This window comes from Suricata suricatta, chromosome 7 (genome assembly GCF_006229205.1).
Source record: "Suricata suricatta isolate VVHF042 chromosome 7, meerkat_22Aug2017_6uvM2_HiC, whole genome shotgun sequence".
Taxonomy (NCBI): Eukaryota; Metazoa; Chordata; class Mammalia; order Carnivora; family Herpestidae; genus Suricata; species Suricata suricatta.
In genome coordinates this window covers 96697061-96717957 of record NC_043706.1, presented here as the reverse complement: position 1 = coordinate 96717957, position 20897 = coordinate 96697061, and the positions used below count along the sequence as shown (strand labels likewise).

Below are 20897 nucleotides of genomic sequence, written 5' to 3'. Positions count from 1 at the left end.
GGAGCTGGATTAAACTGGAGAATCAGTCTGCAATGAAAGGAAGGCTCTCAGATTCTAGCTGAATGATGGGTTCCAGGATCATTTTGTACTTTATGAAACTTACTAGGATCTTTTTGGATGGAAGCAATTGCACAGTCATGTCAGAATCCCAAAAAGTTGGGGAAAGTGTCCTAGAAAATTGTTTTTCTTTTGTCCCAGGGCCACGTTTGAAAATCTGACTAGGCTGGGCTTTATTGGATAAGGGGAATAATATCTAGTTCATGGATTCTATATGGCCGTAAGGAAGAATATAATTACTCCCCTTTAGAACAACTATATATTGATATCCAATATTTCTAGAAACCAGGAAAACCTTGCCATATTTTAAGCATTTTAGGAAATGAATCCCTAACGTCTCATTTTTGTTTCCCACAGTGTGCAATTGTGGGGGAGGCCCATGTGACAGCGTAACCGGAGAGTGCTTGGAAGAAGGTTTTGAACCCCCTACAGGCATGGACTGCCCAACCATAAGTAAAAATAACAGTACATGATTGACTAACCTCACTCTCTCTAATGTGCTGCAGGTGTAGGATTAGGAAAAGCTATGCAATACCCTCTCTAGAAATGGCCTAAGTCCCACTCCTAGCTTTAACCCTGTCTGTGCCTCCACCAAAGAAACCCTGAACGAAAGACACTCAATGCTCTGCTTGATTCCAATTGGCAAATGGGTGATTTACATTTAAGCAGCTCTATTTTAGAAAACGTATTTTATGAAGTCCTTAAGTTCAGCATGTTACCCAGCGGGTAACAGCAGAGTCAGAAATGCAATTCCCAGTGACTGAGTTCATTTTAGCTCCCTCTTTTATATTATCTCTTCAAGTGCTCAGATAAAGCGATAGAATGCTTTACAACACTGCGGAAACCAAGACACTAAGAGATTCAAGTGGCTTTTCCCAAATCACCTCTAAACTGAAGTGGCACCAGAAACAAATTATTCTTCCCTTATGGACTGCAGTTGTCACCTTATTTTCCTGGATTTCTCTGTCATTATCATTCAGATCAGCAGTCCTGATGGTGAGGAACATGCTGAAACACTTCAAAACAAATACCAAGAGATGGTCTTAATGACTTCTCAAGCATCCTTCAAGCCCTTAGTCTAGAAAAGTCCATGCTTGATTCTAAGAAAGATTTATTTTTTTAATGTTTTATTTATTTTTGATACAGAGAGAGACAGAGCATGAGAGGAGGAGGGGCAGAGAGAGAAGGAGACCCAGAACTGGAAGCAGACTCCAGGTCCTGAGCTAGCTGTCAGCACAGAGCCTGACGCGGGGCTCAAACCCACGAATGTGAGATCTGACCTGAGCCGAAGTCGGAGGCTTAACTGACTGAGCCACCCAGGCGCCCCCTTAGAAAGATTTAAAGAAATTTTGCCTTAGAAAGCCTTTTATCAAGAAAATAACTAACATTTGCCTTTAAGTGGAATCATTTAAAGACTATTTTAACATTAGGTATTCCCGCCCCCAAACAAAAGTGTCTTGGTCTCTCTGTCACTCTGAACACAAGAGATAAATATTACCAACGATTCACATCTTAGGAGATGACACAGGATGTGAGGCACAAGCAGGGCAAAGTTCACACACCAATAAGGAAGATCCCTTTAAGGACATCAAGATGGCTGCCCAACCCTCCGAATCTCTTCCACCAGCCTCATGGCTGGCTGGGGAGTCATTCCCATAAGATAGCACATCAATAAAATCATGTTAAACTTCAAATAACAAATTAACACATTAACAACTATTAACACTTGAGTCTTCATTTATTGGTTCTCTAGAAAAGGGTACAATCTAGGGAAAAGATGATTGGGAACAGAAAAGTTTCAGAGTGGTCATGACAGGTTTCAAAGCATGGTGGGCTGTCCTTCTGAGTGTGCCACGGGGGGCGCTGGGCCCCTGGGGGTGACCATGCCATTGGAGGAACTCTAATGCGCCTGCAAGGAGCAGACACTGTGGTGTCTTCGCTGGTGGGCACCAAGCAGAAGCCCAAAGCCTGACATAAAGAGAGCCATCCCAGAGGACTGTCCCATCACTAAACAGGAGTGGAGGGAGTGCTTCTCTATGCCCACCCATCTTGCAAATGGCCTGCCCTTTTATGCTTCCTTTTTTTTTCATTCAGCAATTAGTGTCCAGGTTAGCCTGCCTTCCCTGTTGCATGTATTGTTTTGTTGTTTTAAGTGGGGATCGGACCTGATGCACAGTTTGAATTCTCTTAGACTGGTCTGCTTTGAGTGTAAGGACTGGTTCTGTGACCCAGAACAGCTCCTCAGGAAACAAAGATAAAAATACTATTAAGCGAGGAAGTACACATAATGATCTCCTAGTACATATGCTTCCTGGCTGACTCTCAGTTTTAAAGAGATTTAATATGTCCATTTTATCTCCAGGCTGTGATAAGTGCATCTGGGATCTGATCGACGACCTTCGGTTAGCAGCACTCTCGATTGAAGAAAGCAAATCGGGTCTGTTGAGCGTATCATCCGGAGCGGCTGCCCACAGGCATGTGAATGAACTCAACTCCACCATCTACCTCCTCAAAGTATGCATCCATGTTGTACCTTCAGCTGTCTCTCATGCTGACTTTGCACGACCTCTCCTAGAACTCCTGTCCCTTCTATCACCTAAGTCTCATGGCTGTTATTACAGATGGATTGTTAGATTAGGAAATCATGAAAAGCGGATTATAACTATGAACTCCAAATTAAACCAATGACTGCCATCTAAAAAAGAAGTTAAAGTGTTAAATAAAATAACAAAAACAAGGAGCATCTATGTTCCAAACTATTGAGGGAAGGAAAACACTCTTATTTCTTTGGTAAGCCGTACATTGATTGTTCAGGTCCTTACCGCAAGCAATAAATGTAGAGTAGTTGCAACAGTACCTACCATAGAAAGTGCTCATCACTCTACATTTCAAGGGTGCAAATAAGTGATATCTGCAGCAACTGGCCAAATAAGCAAACTGTGAAGCAAACCAAAGATCATCAAATAATAGAGCTGGATGGAATCTTAGTGAGCATTCTATTCCTAACTTAGAAATCATTTGTGTCCAAACTTATCTGTTGGAACACACGAAGGCAGTACTTCTCAGAAGAGTCACCCAGAGACAGGCCTCACGATACCACCGGAACTCTCTTTCCTCAACAACACAACGTCAAGATAGGTATGATAATAACAGACAGGATGCCCGTGCCAGGATTGAAAGGCTTACTCCAGGGTAGTCCAAGGAAAGCTATATTGGACCAAACTCCTCAAAAATGGGAAAAGAAAGGGCAAATGGTCCAAAATAAAGAGAATTACTCTCCTTACACTAAAAAAAAGATAGAGAATTTCCAAACTCCATTTTACATTACATTTTGTGTTACCTTGACCCTCGTGTCTTGATCATTTCCTCCGAGGCCTGCCAAAATGGAAATTGTTAAGATCACACACCCGGGGCCTCTACCAGTCTATACAGTACCATTGTGAAATTAGAAAAAGGTGCACTTTCTCCGTGGCTGGCACAGCCCGGGTCAGGGTCTCCGGGCCAGTGAGCAGAGCTCATAGAACCCTCATGCATTGGAAAGTTGAACCCTCATGCAGACCCCAACCTCATACCAGCTTGCAGCAGCCTTCAGACCCCACAATTTTGGTAACAGAAGCTCACATTCTACTCTGAGTCCTCTTACACTGAAAGTGTTGTCTGTATGTGTTTAAAAACCTGGTGTGCACATCTACTGATTATTTTCAAAACATTTTTCTTTTCCACAGACAAGATTGTCAGAAAGAGAAAACCAGTATGTCCTAAGAAAGATACAAATCAACAATGCAGAGAACACAATGAAAAGCCTTCTGTCTGATGTGGAGGAATTAGTTGAAAGGGTATGTATTCCGTTTCTGAGACTGCCTTCAGAGAAAGGATTTAGCTGAGGTGACCCTGGCTAGTCACAAATGACTGAAGCTTAACACAGTGCAGGAAAAATGCAGTGACCCATGTGCCTTAAAATAAATCAAGGCAAGATCTGTGGAGAAAGTTAATATATTTGGTGTATACAGTCTCTTCCCGTTTTGATTGCTCTCCTTGAAAAACCATATTTATGGGGAACTTTCATTGTATTTGTTGCTGGTTAATATGGTTGATATATGTTTCAATTAGGATGGTTGGCCAGCAGTTTGCCTTAACATTTTATGGCTAAGAGCTGTAGAGAGCCCAGAAGTAAACTTTATTATGTAGAATATAAAATTTAAATGTTTGCTAAAGGATCCATTAAATAATAAAAGGAGAGATGAGCCATTCTCCTGAGAAAGCAATTTTGCAGTTTGATAGGAAAAAAAATCACTTTCAACTTTCACTTGATACCATATACTAAAATAAATTCCAGACAGATTAAGAGTTGAGTTTAAATCTTAAATCCGTAAAACACCAAAATGAAATAATTGTTAAACCTTGAAAGGAAATAACAGTACATTTAAATATAGCATGAAGAATTATAATTAAAAGAAGGTAATAGATTTCACAAGATAAAATTTCAAATACTCAGTAAAACCATAAATAAACTAAAAATTCAACTAGACTAAGGAAAATATTGAGGGAAATATGACTTGTAAAAGCTTTCACAAATTAACAAGAAAAACATGAAAACAGAAGAAACAGAGTTAACATGAAAGACTTTTAAATACACTCCCCAGGAGCCTAATGGAAAAATATCCATCATCTGTACTAATAAAGAAAAATACAACTAAGACACAGGTGCCATATTTTACATATTAAACTGTTTGACACATTTTCCCCGATTATGCTCTACCAGTGCTGCCCAGGGGATTCTGGGATTTCTACTTTCAGACATGGGTGTTTGACATGGAAGATCTTTTCAAAAAATAATTCTTATTTTCTACAAAAATAAAGGTTAAAATGAACTGTGGCACTCTTTTTAGACATTGGACCTCATAAACTTTTAAGAGAGTATGCTTCTAAAAACGTGAATGAGTCTAATTGGACCTTCGGAAGATTCAGCTACTTTGAAATGTATATGAAAATTGTGTCCCTCGTTTCCATGCAATGGTGCATATTAAAATCCAACCATGAGCATATGTAGGAAGCATTGAGATCTCAAGTTTCAAAGGAAATACCAGGAAAGAAATCTTTGTGAAAAACCCATTGTTTTTTTCATTTTGGTATCATGGTTGGAATTTGCCCAGTGTCTCAAATCTTGAGAAAATATTTTCACCAAGATTAGTTCCTCTCGCAACTCAGATATAGACTTACTGATCCTTTTGTTGTACAAATTTTCCACTTCCAATGTAGCTTAAATGCAGATATTCTTAGGGAGAAAATAGCATGAGCTTTAAAGGTATATCACAGGGGTGCCTGGGTGGCTCAGTCAGTTAAGCGTCCGACTTCGGCTCAGGTCATGATCTTGTAGTTCATGGATTCGAGCCCTGCGTCGGGCTCTGTGCTGACAGCTAGCTCAGAGTCTGGAGACTGTCTTCAGATTCTGTGTCTCCCTCTCTCTCTCTCTGACCCTCTCCTCCTTGCACTGTCTCTCTCTGTCTCTCAAAAATAAATAAAAAACATAAAAAAATAAAATTAAGTCATATCACAGCAGAAAAGGCTCCTGGGCACCAAGAACAGACCACCAAAGCAAGAGGTTGATGATAAAGCTACTGAAACTTTCAGCTGTTTCCAAGGACCCTCATTGAAAATAAGGTCCTTCTAACTATAACAGTCCTGATGGTGTAAGAGTCTGTTGAAACATTTCAAAACAAATGCCCAAAGCTGATCTTACTGATTTCTCAAGCATCTTTCAATCCTTTAGTCCAGAAAAGCCCATGATTGATTCTTAGAAGGATTTAAGTAAAGGATGCCTTAGAAAGACTTCTACCAAATAAGGAACTAATATTTGCCTTTAAAGAGAGTGAAGGATAGGGGCGCCCAGCTGGCTCAGTCGGTTGAGCATTCAACACTGGATTTCAGCTCAAGTCATGATCTCACGGTTCATGGGTTCAAGCCCTGCGTCAGATTCCACAGCTGGTGGTGCAGAGCCTGCTTGGGGTTTTCCCTCCTTCTCTCTCTGCCCCTCCCCTGCTTGCACTGTCTCTGCCTCTCTCAAAATAAATAAATAAACTTTTAAATAAATAAATAAATAAATAAATAAATAAAGTGAAGGATTTCACTGTAGTTTTCCACAGTTATTTTTCTTTTAAATCACAGTAATGTGGCCTCTTGAACTTGAAAATACCTCTATTTGCACATTGTCACATAAATCTCATGAGCCCCAAATCTCACAATTTACATTAACCTAAGTTACTGGTTTCATCCTAAACCCCTTTTGAAAAATTCTACAGTCCTTTCCTACTCCCTTACTTCTGGGAATCCCCTAAAGGATGCCCATACATTTGTATTCTCAAATAGCCAGTGCTCAAAAGGGCCTCACTTCTACCAGTGGCAGATCTTGTCTATAAGATAGTGCCAAAAAGTAAGTCAGGATTCTACTTTCCCATGTTCCCAAAGGACCATACTCAAAGTCAGAGTGCTGCTAGGCTACAAGCACAAGAAGGGTGTGAGGGGCCCTCTCTCAGTCTCAGTGCTGCCCCCTTGCCAATTGGGCCTTGAAGTTGCAATGCAGGGTCCCCAGTCACAGAGCCTGGTCTCCAAGGACTGGCTCGGGTAGGTGCTGCACCATGCCCTCTACTTCTCCGTCTCTCCCATCTCCTTCCTACTCTTTGGCCACAACAAAAGCTCCCTTGCTTATCAATCCATCAGAGATCCTTAGGACTGGAAAGAAAGCAGGTCACTTCTATATTTCAAAAGCGCCTGAGCTCATCTCTGATCCTGATGAAAAGGTAGGGCAAAAAATAAAAATATGTTTCAATTCCAGAATCATCACTTAACACCTGGTGTATAAGTTACTGTGCTAGACACTTGGGATACTGAAAATGAACATAATAATATAACATAAACCCTGCTCTCCAGGAGCTCACAGTCTAGCAGGAAATACAGATATGTAAAATAAAGTAATGATGACATAGCATTCAATAAGAGAGGCATGGTGCGGGCTAAAGAGAAAACTCTAAGGAAGAAATAATTAACTTGTTCACTAGATGTACATTAGGGAACACTTCTTAGAGAAGACGAGTATTGACTTATGTGTTTAAAAATTACTGGGAGTTTATCAAGTACTTCCTAAGAAGGAGAAAAGTGCCACAAGAGCAGAGAAATGTGAAACAACATAGTGTGTTCCTATAACTAGAAAACCTTTGGCCTTGGCCTACCGAAAGTTTAGTTGTAAGGCAAGGAGCAGGAGAAACTGCTGAAGAAGCTCTCAGAGGCCAGGGCATGAGGAATCTTGCCCACCACACTCAAGAACATGTAGACTTCATCTTGTGGACTTTGGAGCACATTGAAGTATTTACGTAGAACAATGAACTCACTAGATTTGAAATTTCAGAAACATTCCTCTGCAGTAGGAATGATAGATGAGCAAGTGAAGATTCTGAAGGTATGGACACCAGTAGTCAGGAAGATTGCCACAAAAGTCTAGACCAGAGTGTTTGGTGGAGCACCTGGGTGGCTCAGTCAGTTAAGCATCCAACTCTTGATTTCAGCTCAGGTCATGATCTCACAGCCATGAGATCAAGCCACATGTCAGGCTCTGCATTGGACTAGATGTGAATCCTGGTTAAAATTCTCTCTCTCTTTCCCTCTCCCTCTGCCTCTCCACCCCTGCCCCTCTTTCTCTGTCTTTGTTTCTCAAAAAAGAGTGGTTGATTGGTACCTTGCCTTCATTTGAACAAAATTTGAAGTGAACAGGTATCAACCAAGACTGTGGTAGTATGGGACAGGAAGACAGGCCAGAATGGCAAGTGGAATAAGAATGATTTGGTGACCAATTAGACATGAGGAGTAACAAGTAGGGAAGCTCTGGCTTGGAGAAATGATTATTCTAAAATTACAGAATGGGGGCACCTGGCTAGCTTAGTAGGTAAAGCATGCAACTCTTGATCTCCACCCCCAAGATTACATAAAAACATATAGAGATTATGTAAAAATAAATAAATAAAATTAAAAAATTACATTACAGAATGGATAACTCAGGACATTTCCCTGTGGATGTCCAAAAGGCAGTTAGAGAAAGATTTGAGACTGTAGCTCAGAGGAGCTCAGGTCTGGAAAGGTTTTGAGAAGCCACTAATGTTCACGAGGTAGGGAAGCCCAGGGAAGTAGGTTTCACTGTACAGGTTCCAAAATGGCGCAGCAGTATTCCCACTACTGTTTTGTCCAGTACTGTGCTTGTTTATATTTGTCTCCCAGAGTTATTACTAGAAGTTCCCCCTTTCACTTTCAAAAGTGGCACAGTTTAAACAATACAGTATATGCTTAGCTCACCCTAGATATTATCATCTCAGTCTGGTTGATTTTTTTAAAAATCAGTCATCTAGATATACTACCCTTCATGCACTGTATTATCAAAAAGATCTTGTCACTTTAAAAAACGTTTTTTAATGTTTATTTATTTTTGAGAGAGATTGAGAGAGAGAGCCCAAGCTTGGGAGGGACAGAGAGAGGGAGATAGAGGATCTGAAGCCAGCTCTGTGCTGATGGCAGATAGCCCGATGTGGGGCTTGAACTCACCAACCCTGAGATCATGACCTGAGCCAAATTCAGATGCTTAACCCACTGAGCCACCCAGGTGCCCCTTCACCACTTTTTATATCAGACATATACAGGGGGAATTTTCTGTTGAGGTAAGTAAATGATCAATCTATTTGTAATATAAACCATCACCTGGTTTATAGTTGTGAGTTAATTTTTTAGTTTTGGCTTTTCTTAAAGTAAGGTACACTGGTTTTACCATGTGCCCGTCCCGTTATTTTTATTTTTCATCTGTAATCAACATTATAGAAAAAAATAAATCTTTCAAATAAGGCATTGGTTCTATTATAGCCAGTAAGTTTGCAGCGTAAAGTGAATGGACATCGCTTATCACTAATTCTCTTACATAGTGTTACTAAGCGCCCTCTGGTGTTTGTCAGAAAGAAGTTTTCTTAGAAGCATTACACCCCACAGCTGCCTTTCATTGCTTCATTTCAAGGTTTCCATATCAAGAAATAAGTTAAATGAACAGAGTAATTACAATAGGCCTTTTTTTTTTTTGAAGGATGAAGCCAAAGTAAAAAATACAAGTGTTGTGTTTTTCAAATATAATTTTTTTTTCATGTTTAAACTGGATCAAAAATCAACTTGTTAAAAAATTTCTAAATGTTTTAAATGTTTGTGTCCATAATTTTTATAAGCGGGAAGGGGTGACATTTATCTTATTTTCTGCATCGTATAATTTTTAAGTTGTTTATAAATTTATTTTTGAAAGAGAGAGCCAGAGCTCAAGCAGGGGAGGGGCAGAGAGAGAGGGAGACACAGAATCCAAAGCAGGCTCCATGTTCCAAGCTGTCAGAACAGGGCCGGATTCAGGGCTCGAACCCATGAACTGTGAGATCATGACCTGAGCTGAAGTCAGGCAATCAACCTATTTAGCCACCCAGGTGCCCCAGCATCATATAATTTTTAAATGACCACAGATTTTTGTGTCTCTGGAAAGCATTCAAATGAGGCAAGACTCAGAATGCAGTGTCCCTTCAGAAAGCCCGCTGTTGAGTGAAGGGTCTGATGGTTGCATTCCTGTTCCATAGGGGGCTTTATATGGGAGGGATTCTGGACTTGCCTGAAAACAAACAAACAAACAAACAAAAACCTCCAGGGCATGTGTTTACACATTTCTGCATTTCTTTTCCTTGACAAAGGGCCACTATGTGGGTTATGCCTAGAAAGCAAAAGCATTCTAGGTCAAATCATGGCATAATCCTCTGGCTAGAACATTGGGTGAGAGGAGAAAAGTTTGGAATAGCCACTCCGCTGCCCCAGGGAACCTGTGTGGTGGGTCCACCTGCACTGTGTGAGGCAGACCACAGAGTCCCCTCAGACACCGAAGCACTCTGTTCTAGAACTGAGACAAAAAAAAAAAAACACCAGATGAGGCAAATAGGCATCTGCCAAGTGTCAGACTAGAGAACTCCTTCCCCTCCTTAAATATAACCCATGAGTCAGTCTTCCTAATGCCAAAAGGAAGTACACAGGACACATCCCGAATGCTGTGCATACAGGCCAGCATCCTGCCCTTATACCATTTCTTAGATCAGCTTCTGTCCTTGCACACACATAAATATGCACATATGCTTACACACCCACACGTGCTTTCAGAAGCCACGTTCGAGTTAAGATTTCATTTTGACAAATACTACATGCGAGCGCTGAAATAGAAGCTCCCTAGTGGAGAGAATGGAGTCTGCTTCTCAGAGAAGAGTCTCATTTACTTGGAGCCAAATCTGCGTGAGTGGTTATTTGTACCCAAGTGGCATCAGTGTTGATGGGAATTTGGAATGCAGCACTGACAACAGCATTGAGCCCAGTCAGCACAATCCTTTAAACCTCCGTGATAATTCAGTGTCAACTCTGGTTGGACCACCCAGGAGCCACTAGACGCGGGAAGCATTTCAAGGTCTGCCTACTTTCTCAACGATTTCGCCTTTGAAACTTTAAGCTCTTCCATCAGCACAATGTCAACTTGATCAGCAGACATGGGTAATTTCCTAGTCGGGAATGGTGAGATACAGTAAATATTGGAAGAGTAAATTGCATATGAAAGGCGATTGGTTTGGACTGAACTGTGACGGATGGCGTAGGAATTTTATAGCACTCTGCAGTTCTAAAGCTGGTCATCACATCAGTCTTCATGCATGATTTCTGGGGCCATTTTATATGTTACAGAGCTTCCACAAGCCAAGGAAATTTATGTTTATGGAATACATTATGCCCACCCACTGCTATGGGCACAGACACAACGTTCCCTTCTCATAAATTTAAGCTGGTGTTTATATGGATTATTTATAGGAAGGTCAAGCCTCAAGAAGGGGCGAACTGGCTCAGAAGGAAAGCATGGATACCATTAACCACGCAACCCAGCTTATGGAGCAAGCTCATGATATGAGGGATAAAATTAAAGGTAAAAATATTCTTTTCTGGTGCAGCTTAACCTCAAGGAATCATTCGTGTTGTTAACTACAACAAAAATAATGGCTACTGGTAGTGCTCACTACGTAAGTAACCAGTAACTTATTAGAGAGCTCTATATAAGGAAATATATGTGCATTTATACTATTTCATATATATATATAATATATAAAATGTCATCCAGTTTGTTCACTAGGACTTCTGAGTACTCATCCCTACTTACTAGTGTTGTCAAGAATAAATGTATAGAATCATTTCTTTTCCAGGCATTTCACTGCAGTGCAATGCCAGAATACCTTTCCAGCATAAGAAATGAAGCTATGGAATCTCTAAAATACAAAAGTTGAGTAGAAGTCATGTTTTTCCTCAACTATCTGCAGCAAAAAACACCGCCTTTAGAGTGACAGGACATTGTCCACTAATCCAAACTGTCCTAAATTGTCTTGATGAACCCATTTCCCAAGGACCAGGGAGGCAACATGCTCTGATCCCCAGTTCAGAGGAGAAGCCTGGAGGAGGGATGTGTGAGCTTTAATTGGCCTAAAGCGTGGTGCCAGATTTTACCTTCCCTCTTGGAGGATTATTTGTTTGTGCTCTAACTTCTGATAAGTGTAGGCGGTATTTTGAAGACTATCTTAATAGCCCGGTGAAAACCAGCCTTCAACTTATCAACAGAAAACAGGCACTTTCACTTGTTCCAAAATAAAGAGAATTTCCTTGGGTTACAGTCTGCTAAGATACAGTATTTGTGGGCTTCCATAGCTTTTATCCTATATATTGAGAGCTGGATAACAACGCCAAGTGCAGTGGTAGAAAAGGACCCCACAGTGGGAGGGTCATATCTTTATCCTGAGGTTTAGGGAACATACTCTAGGCAAAGGGATGAATGGAGCCAAGATTAGACATTTACTTTCTTTCCTACAATACACGATAAAAATGATTGGCATGCATTTCAAGCAGCCCTCACCCCATCCTTACCGTCTCATGTTTTTGCACCTGTATTTTTTCTTTTAGAGTTACTATTGATTTTTTCAAAAGGTAGGATTTTTTTTTTAAAGTAGATTAGCTGACTTCATCTAATTAAGAAATAAATGCCCCTCTAGGCAGCAAACAAAGCCAGCATCCTAGTAAGCCATTCAGAGAAAATAATTCACCTTTGTTGTCATAAAATTTTTATTCTAAAGTGTTTCATTGGGAAGGAATCTAAGCCCTCTATTTGACCCTTTAAGCATAGGAAAAGGTGAAAAAATACAAAAGAAGTGTAAATGGAAAACAATAACTGCCATCAGTTCACCTTTTAAAAGCAATGTGTGGATAGTCTCCAAAGACCAAGGCAAAAAGTGTTATTGTCTGCATTTCCTTTTTCTAATCTATACCAGACATGGCTAAAATAAAACAGGCCAGAATTGTAAATGTAATATTTGGATCAAAATGCCAAACAAGTCATCACCGAAAGTGTTAGATCTGAAGCAATGGGAAAAAAATCTATGTTTAGTTTATTTCCAGAGTTAATATTACAGATTTCACTTGAAAAGTGAGTGTTTAATCCCTTCCTAAGTTTCATTTCTAGAATATCTTGGTTTCCCTTTAAGTTTCTCAGTAATATATATAGTGTTAAATACTCCTTGCCCCATCTATCTCCTTCCCTTTGGAATTCAGGAATGCTACACAGTATCAATAGCCTGTCATTCCTTATTCCCAGCCATCTGTAAAAAAACTACTGGTGACTTTCAAGCTATTATCCATATAAAATACAAGCCTGTATCAGGTATGATTTATGTGACACCAGTGTTTGTTTACCCATCTTGTCTGGCCAGCCGCATAGATCACAGTAAACCACAGACACACAATTTCATTCATGCCAGGAAGATAAAATGCTTCCTCCCAGACCTGTCATATGGACAAGGTGGCAATTACATAACTTTCGTCTGATCATATGTAGTAGGGAGAGAAAATCAGAACGACTCTGCTCTGCTGGTATTTAGACAACTTATATAATCTCTCAGAGCATCGGCAGTCTCTTTGGTTCTAAAATTCTCCATTCCTACTTTTGTATGGAAGTGGAGGGAAAATGACCCAGAATCAAAATGGCCCAGTCTCGACAAAGTCATACTATAGAAGGCAAATAATTATTGCAATATATATATTATTAATATATAAGTTAATACATATTAATAAAAACTCACGTCACACTAAAACAAACCTCTACTTTATATCTGGTCTGTAGAATAATTGGAAAGAACCATTTGAACAACTATTGTTCAAAGGCCCATTTGAACAATCAATATATTTTCATTTTGGTTTAGAGCTTTGGTCAGATCCTTGGCTAAAATATAGGTAATACTTCTAACACATCCTACATATGACAGGAGATACCTCAGACAATTTCCTCTAAGTTATGTATTTTATTAAAAAAAAAAAAAGGTTGATCAAAGACCCCAGATTTGTGTGCCTTACATATTAATGTTCACGAATTACCATGGAAACCAGACACAACTGCAGTCAGGAAAGGCTTTGTATTAATCCGAGTCCCATTCTGAAGACAGCAAATGGGAAGCAGAGTCATTTCCTCAAGCTTTACTTCTCCTTGGAATATATGGTGAATTCCAATGCTGCCACCAGTCTCTGCAGCATGAACATCAGGACAGTCTTTGAATGATACTCTCTTTCTGATTTAGAGCCAACCCTGCCCTTTGCCTTCCCTCCATGTTTTCAGTGGCATCACTGCAAAATTCCCAGACACCCCACCCTGCTTTCTTCTCTCACTGTGTCCTTCCTTTCAGAGATCAACAACAAGATGCTCTATTATGGGGAGGAGCAGGAACTTACCTCTGAGGAAATCTCTGAGAAGATGGTGTTGGCCCAGAAGATGCTTGAGGAGATCAGACGCCGTCCACCATTCCTTATGCAGCGGGAGCTAGTAGACGAGGAGGCAGATGAAGCCCAGGAATGTAGGTGTATTCAACTCCTGGCACACAGCACATTTGCTTCCTTTGTGGGTCCAAGAGCCACTGAGATGCAGGGCAACGTTTAGTCAAAGCAAGCAATTCCCAATATTTGGAGCTATTTAGAATGTGTACATGGCCTTAGGAAATCATTTGGGACAACATAACTTGAGATTTTTAGACCCAAGCCCAACCTTGAGCTTTTGAAAAACAGCTGAGATCCCACACAGAATCTGTAGACCTTTAACTCCTGAAGAGAAAAGATAGGGACTTAACCATTGGTGCAAACATATAAAAGAGGGGAAGAAAAGCTAAGGGGAACCAATTTTCAGAACTACAATAAAATAAATCTTATCAAGAAGGCAGTAAAGCTGCAAGCCCGGCAACATTCATGTTCTGAAGTCTGGCAGATGACTTTCAGACATTTAGCTTCCTCGTAGAAATTTAACATTTCCTTTAATGATGAGTGTAGGCAAGACACCACACTAGTATTAACGAACCTATGACGTGGTTACTCTATCGGTTATCAATGACTATCTAACAACTCATCTCAAACATATTCTTTTAAAATAATAACTATTTGCTCATGACTTCATAGGTTGGCAATATGGGCTCAGCTCAGCCTGGACAGCTCATCTCTACTCCATGTGGCAGAAGCTGGGTTCACTCATATGTCCTGGGCTTTAGTGGGGGATGGCTGGGCCTCTCCCCTGTATGGCATCTTACCCTCAAGGAGACTAACCCAGGCTCATTCATATGGCAGGAGCCTTCCAGAAAAGCAAGAATGGAACTCAGGATGTCATATCTATCCTACTGGCCCAGACCAGCCCAGATTTAAGGTGTGAGAAAATAGACTCCACTCTTGATGGGAAGAGTTGCAAAGAATTTATTCCATTTAAATCTACACAATCAAACAAGAGAAGCTACAGATTTTGGTATCAGAAATTAGATGTTGCTCCTATCTCACAACATTAAGTTTATCAGTAATTCAAAATATAAGAAGCACGTGTTCTTATATTACCAATTTGTTTTTTAATATATTGGTCTTCTTTTTAAGCTTAGGTGTTTTACTTTATTTATTTTTAAATACCTTATAAGGAGGGGTCTGGAAGTTTCACTAGATTGCAAAGGGTCCCATGACACACAAAAGGGTTAAGAACACCTGCACTAGGTTATTTTCCTATGATCATTACTAGCAACATCTGCTACAAATTATTGTGAATATTCTAGAAGAGAAACATTCTTCATGTAAAGGCATATTACCATGGCAAATGTATGAAGTCTTAAACAGCAAGAAATCAAAAAGAATCTCCAGCCTCATTTCTGAGTCTGGATGAAGGCAGGACTCAGGGAGTTTGGAGATCTAAATGTCATAGATGCTTCCACACTTCTCACCTGTTTTGGAATTTAACGAGTCTGCCCTAGGGAAATGAAACCAATCACATCTCCCACTTAGCCACTTTCCAACCTCGTGGATGGATTTTTTTATAATTTATTGTCAAGTTGGTTTCCATATAACACCCAGTGCTCATCCCCACAAGTGCCCTCCTCCATGACCATCATCCTCCTTCCCCTTTCCCCCTCTCCCTTCAGCCCTCAGTTTGTTTACAGTATTCAAGAGTTTCTCATGGTTTGCCTCCCTGCCTCTCCCTAACTCTTTTTCCCTCCTTCCCCTCCCCATGGTCCTTTGTTAAGCTTCTCCTGTTAGACTTATGAGTGAAAACATATGGTATCTGTCCTTCTCTGCCTGACTTATGTCACTTAGCATGACACCCTCAAGTTCCATCCACATTGCCATGAATGGCCAGATTTTATACTTTCTCATTGCCATGTAGTATTCCATTATATATATATAAACCACATCTTCTTGATCCACTTACCAGTTGATGGACATTTAGGCTCTTTCCATGATTTGGCTATTGTTGAAAGTGCTGCTATGAACATTGGGGTACATGTGCCTCTATGTATCAGCACTTCTGTATCCCTTGGGTAAATCCCTAGCAGTATTATTGCTGGGTCATAGGGGAGTTCCATTGTTGATTTTTAGAGGAATCTCAACACTGTTTTCCATAGCAGCTGTACAAGTTTACATTCCCACCAACAGTGTAGGAGGGTGCCCGTCTCTCCACATCCTCACCATCTATAGTCTCCTGATTTGTTCATTTTAGCCACTCTGACTGGCATGAGGTGGTATCTCAGTGTGATTTTGATTTGTACTTTCCTGATGATGAGTGATGCTGAGCATCATTTCATGTGCCTATTGGCCATCTGGATGTCCTCTTCCGAGAAGTGTCTATTCATGTCTTCTGCCCATTTCTTCACTGGTTTATTCGTTTTTCAGGTGTGGAGTTTGGTGAGTTCCTTGTAGATTTTGGATACTAGCCCTTTATCCGATATGTCATTTGCAACTGTCATTTTCCATTCCGCCAGTTGACTATTAGCTTTCTTGATTGTTTCCTTTGCAGTGCAGAAGCTTTTTATCTTAGTGAGGTCCCAATAATTCATTTTGGTTCTTGGTTCCCTTGCCTTTGGGGATATGTCGAGTAGGAAATTGCTGCAGTTGAGGTCAAGGAGGCTGTTTTCTACTTTCTCCTCGAGGTTTTTGATGGTTTCTTATCTCACATTCAGGTCCTTCATCCATTTTGAGTTTGTTTTTGTGTATGGTGTAGAAAGTGGTCTAGTTTCATTCTTTTGCATGTTGCTGTCCAGTTCTCCCAGCACCACCTGTTAAAGAGGCTGTCTTTTTTCCATTGGATACTCTTTCCTGCTTTGTCAAAGATGAATTGACCATACATTTGTAGGCCCAGTTCTGGGTCCTCTATTCTATTCCATTGGTCTATGTGTCTGCTTTTGTGCCAATACCATACTGTCTTGATGATGACAGCTTTATAGTAGAGGCTAAAGTCTGGGATTATAATGCCTCCCTTTTTGGCTTTCTTCTTCAATATTACTTTGGCTATTCGGGGTCTTTTGTGGTTCCATATGAATTTTAGGATAGTTTGTTCTAGCTTTGCAAAGAATGCTGGTGCAATTTTGATTGGGACTGCATTGTGTAGATTACTTTGGGTAATACTGACTTTTTAAAAATGTTTATTCCTCTGATCCCTGAGCATAGAATGTTTCTCCATTTCTTTGTGTCTTCTTCAATTTCCTTCATAAGTTTTTTATAGTTTTCATCATACAGGTCTTTTACATCGTTGGTTAGGTTTATTCCTAGGTATTTTATGGTTTTTCGTGCAATTGTGAATGGGATCAGTTTCTTGATTTCTCTTTCTGTTGCTTCATTATTGGTGTATAAAAATGCAACCAATTTCTGTACGTTGATTTTGTACCCTATGACTTTGCTAAATTCATGGATCAGTTCTTGTAGGCTTCTGGTGAAGTTGGTTAGGTTTTCCATGTAGAGTATCATGTTATCTACAAAAAGTGAAAGTTTGACTTCATCTTTATCAATTCTGATGCCTTTTATTTTGCTGTCTGATTGCTGATGTGAGGACTTTCAGCACTATGTTAAACAACAGTGGTGATAGTGGACATCTCTGTCGTGTTCCTGATTTCACGGGGAAAGCTCTCAGTCTTTCCCCATTGAGGATGATATTAGCTGTGGGCTTTTCATAAATGGCTTTTATGATGTTTAAGTAAGTTCCTTCTCTCCTGACTTTCTCAAGGGTTTTTATTAAGAAATGATGCTGTATTTTGTCAAATGCTTTTTCTGCATCTATCAACAGGATAATATGGTTTTTATCTTTTCTTTTGTTAATGTGGTATATCACATTGATGGATTTGCAAATATTGAACCAGCCTTGTAAGACAGGAATGAATCCCACTTGATCATGGTGGATAATTCTTTTTATATCCTGTTGAATTCAATTTGCTAGTATCTTGTTGAGTATTCTTGCATCTGTATTCATTAAGGATATTGGCCTGTAGTTCTCTTTTTTTGCTGCGTCTCTGTCTGGTTTGGAATCAAAGTGATGCTGGCTTTGTAGAATGAGTCCAGAAATTTTCCTTCTATTTCTATTTTTTGGAATAGCTTGCGAAGAATGGGTATTAACTCTGCTTTAAAAGTCTGGTAGAATTCCCCAGGGAAGCCATCTGGCTGCAGGCTCTTATTCGTTGGGAGATTTTTGATAACTGACTTGATTTCTTCATTGGTTATGGGTCTGTTTAGATTTTCTATCTCTTCCTGTTTGAATTTTGGTAGTGCATGTGTGTTTAGGAATTTGTCCATTTCTTCTAGGTTGTCCAGTTTGTTGGCATATACTTTTTCATAGTATTCCCTGATGATTGATGTATTTTTGAGGGATTGGTTGTAATAGATCCATTTTCATTCGTGATTTTGCCTATTTGGGTGTTCTCTCTTTTCTTTCTGAGGAGCCTGGCTAGAGGTATCAATTACGTTTATTTTTTCAAAAAACCAACTCTTGGTTTCATTGATTTGTTCCATCATTTTTTTGGATTCTATATTGTTTCTTTCTGCCTTGATCTTTATTATTTCTCTTCTTCTGCAGGGTTTGGGGTGCTCTTGCTACTCCACTTCTACTTTCCTTAGGTGCTCTGTTAGATTTTGAATTTGCGCTTCTTCTAGTTTCTTGAAATAGGCCTGGATTGCAATATACTTTCTTCTTAGGACTGCCTTTGCTGCATCCCAGAAAGTTTGGATTGTTGTTTTTTCATTTTCATTGGTTTCCATATATTTTTTAATTTCTTCTCTAATTGCCTGATTGGCCCAAACATTCTTTAGCGAGTGGTTTTTAACCTCCATGTTTCCAGACTTTTTCCTGTGATCGATTTCAAGTTTCATAGCATTGTGATCTGAAAGTGTGCATGGTATGATCGCAATTCATTTATATTGATGGAGGGCTGCTTTATGCCCCAGTATGTGATCTATCTTGGAGAATGTGCCATGTGCACTCAAGAAGAAAGTGAATTCCCTAGCCTCAGGTAGTAGAGTTCTAAATATATCTGTCAAATCCATCTGTTCCAATGTGTTGCTCAGGTCCATTGTTTCTTTAGTGATCTTCTGTCTGGTTGATCTATCCATTGCTGTAAATGGAGTAATAAAATTGCCTTCAGTTAGCACATTCTTATCAATAAGATTGTTTCTGTGATTAATTGTTTTATGTATTTGGGTGCTCCCGAATTTGGATGTTTATAATTGTTAGCTCTTTTTGATGGATAGACCCTGTAATTATTATATAATGCCTTTCTTCATCTTTTGTTACTGCCTTTACTTTAAAGTCCATTTTGTTCAATATAAGTATGGCTACTCCAGCTTTCTTTGACTTCCATTCACATGATAGATATTTCTCCATTCCCTTACTTTCAACCTCAAGGTGTCTTCATGTCTAAAATGAGTCTCTTGTATGGGGCGCCCAGGTGGCTCAGTCGGTTAAGCATCTGGCTTCGGCTCAGGTCATGAACTCATGGTTCATGGGTTCAGGCCCCATGTCGGGCTCTATGCTGACAGCTCAGAGCCTGAAGCCTGCTTCAGATTCTGTGTCTTCCTCTGTCTCTGACCCTCCCCTGCTCACACTGTCTCTCTTGGTCTCTCAAAAATAAATTTAAAAATTAAAAACATATATGTTTATAAAATGAGTGTCTTGTAGACAGCAAATAGATGGATTTTTTTTTTCATTCTGCTACCCTAAGTCGTTTGATTGGAGCATTCAGTCCATTGACATTCAGTGTTATTATTGAAAAATATGGGTTTAGATTCATTGTGTTCTCTGTAGGGTTAGTGCTTGTAGTGGTGTCTCTGGTACCTTGTATTACTTGCAACATTTCCCTTACAGAGTCCCTCTTAGGATTTCTTGTAGGGCTGGTTTGGTGGTGATGAATTCTCTCAATTTTTGTTTATTTGGGAAAACCTTTTCTCTCCTTGTATTATGAATGACAGGCTTGCTGGATAAAGGATTCTTGGCTGCATATTTTTTCTGTTCATCACATTGAAGATTTCCTGCCATTCCTTTCTGGACTACCAAGTTTCAGTAGATAGGTCTATAACCACTCTGATAGATTTTCCTTTGTAAGGTAGGGCTCTTTTATCCCTAGCTGCTTTCAGAATTCTCTCTTTATCCTTATATTTTTCCAGTTTCACTATGATATGTTGTGCTGAAGGTTGATTCAAGTTACCTCTGAAAGGAGTTCTCTGTGTCCCTGGATTTCATTGTCTATTTCCTTTCCCAGATTGGGGAAGTTCTCAGCTATAATTTGATCAAGCACCCCTTCAGGACCTTTTTCTCTCTTTTCTTCTTCAGGAATTTCTATGATATGGATATTGTTCCATTTGATTGTATCACTCAGGTCTCGATTTCTCCTTTTGTGCTTCTGGATCAATTTCTCTTTTACTTGGCTTCCTCTTTTTCTATAACTGTGTCTTCTAATTCACCTATTCTCCTCTCTGCCTCTTCAATCTGTGCAGTGGCTGCCTCCATTTTATTGTGCACCTCATTTATAGCATTTCTTAATTCATCACAGCTATTTCTAAGGTCCCTAGTCTTTGTTTCAATAGCTTCTCTGATGACTTCCATGGTTTTTTCAAGCCCAATGATTAATTTTATGACAATTATTCTGAATTCTTGCTCCGTTTTGTTGCTTATATATGTTTTGAGCAGTTCTGTGGCCGTGATTTCTTCCTGGAATTTCTTTAGAGGAGAGTTCTTCCGTTTTGTCATTTTGGCTAGCTTTCTGTCTCTTGTCAGTTTTAAAAGCTCATTATGCACTGTGCACCTGTTAATATTGCTCTATTAAAGGAGGCTCATTGACTGTCCAGAGCCTGTCCATTCAGGAAGTGTTCTTTTAATAGTGTCTCTCAGTTTCTCTTGCTGTGCCTTTGGTTATTTTATTTCCCTCTCAGTGATATATGGGACTCTC

The 20897-nt window shown here is 39.7% G+C and overlaps 1 protein-coding gene across 2 annotated transcripts in view; it reads left to right on the top strand.

Moving 5' to 3' along the window:
- Nucleotides 1-20897, top strand: part of LAMA4 (laminin subunit alpha 4) — a 147993-nt gene that overhangs the window by 63004 nt on the left and 64092 nt on the right. The window contains exons 6-10 of one of the 2 annotated variants that reach the window (XM_029944549.1): nucleotides 415-510; nucleotides 2420-2571; nucleotides 3783-3893; nucleotides 10957-11068; nucleotides 13860-14027. In XM_029944549.1, coding sequence (XP_029800409.1) covers nucleotides 415-510; nucleotides 2420-2571; nucleotides 3783-3893; nucleotides 10957-11068; nucleotides 13860-14027 — 639 coding nt within the window. The remainder of the gene's footprint in view (nucleotides 1-414; nucleotides 511-2419; nucleotides 2572-3782; nucleotides 3894-10956; nucleotides 11069-13859; nucleotides 14028-20897) is intronic. The other variant, XM_029944548.1, reaches the window with a different exon arrangement.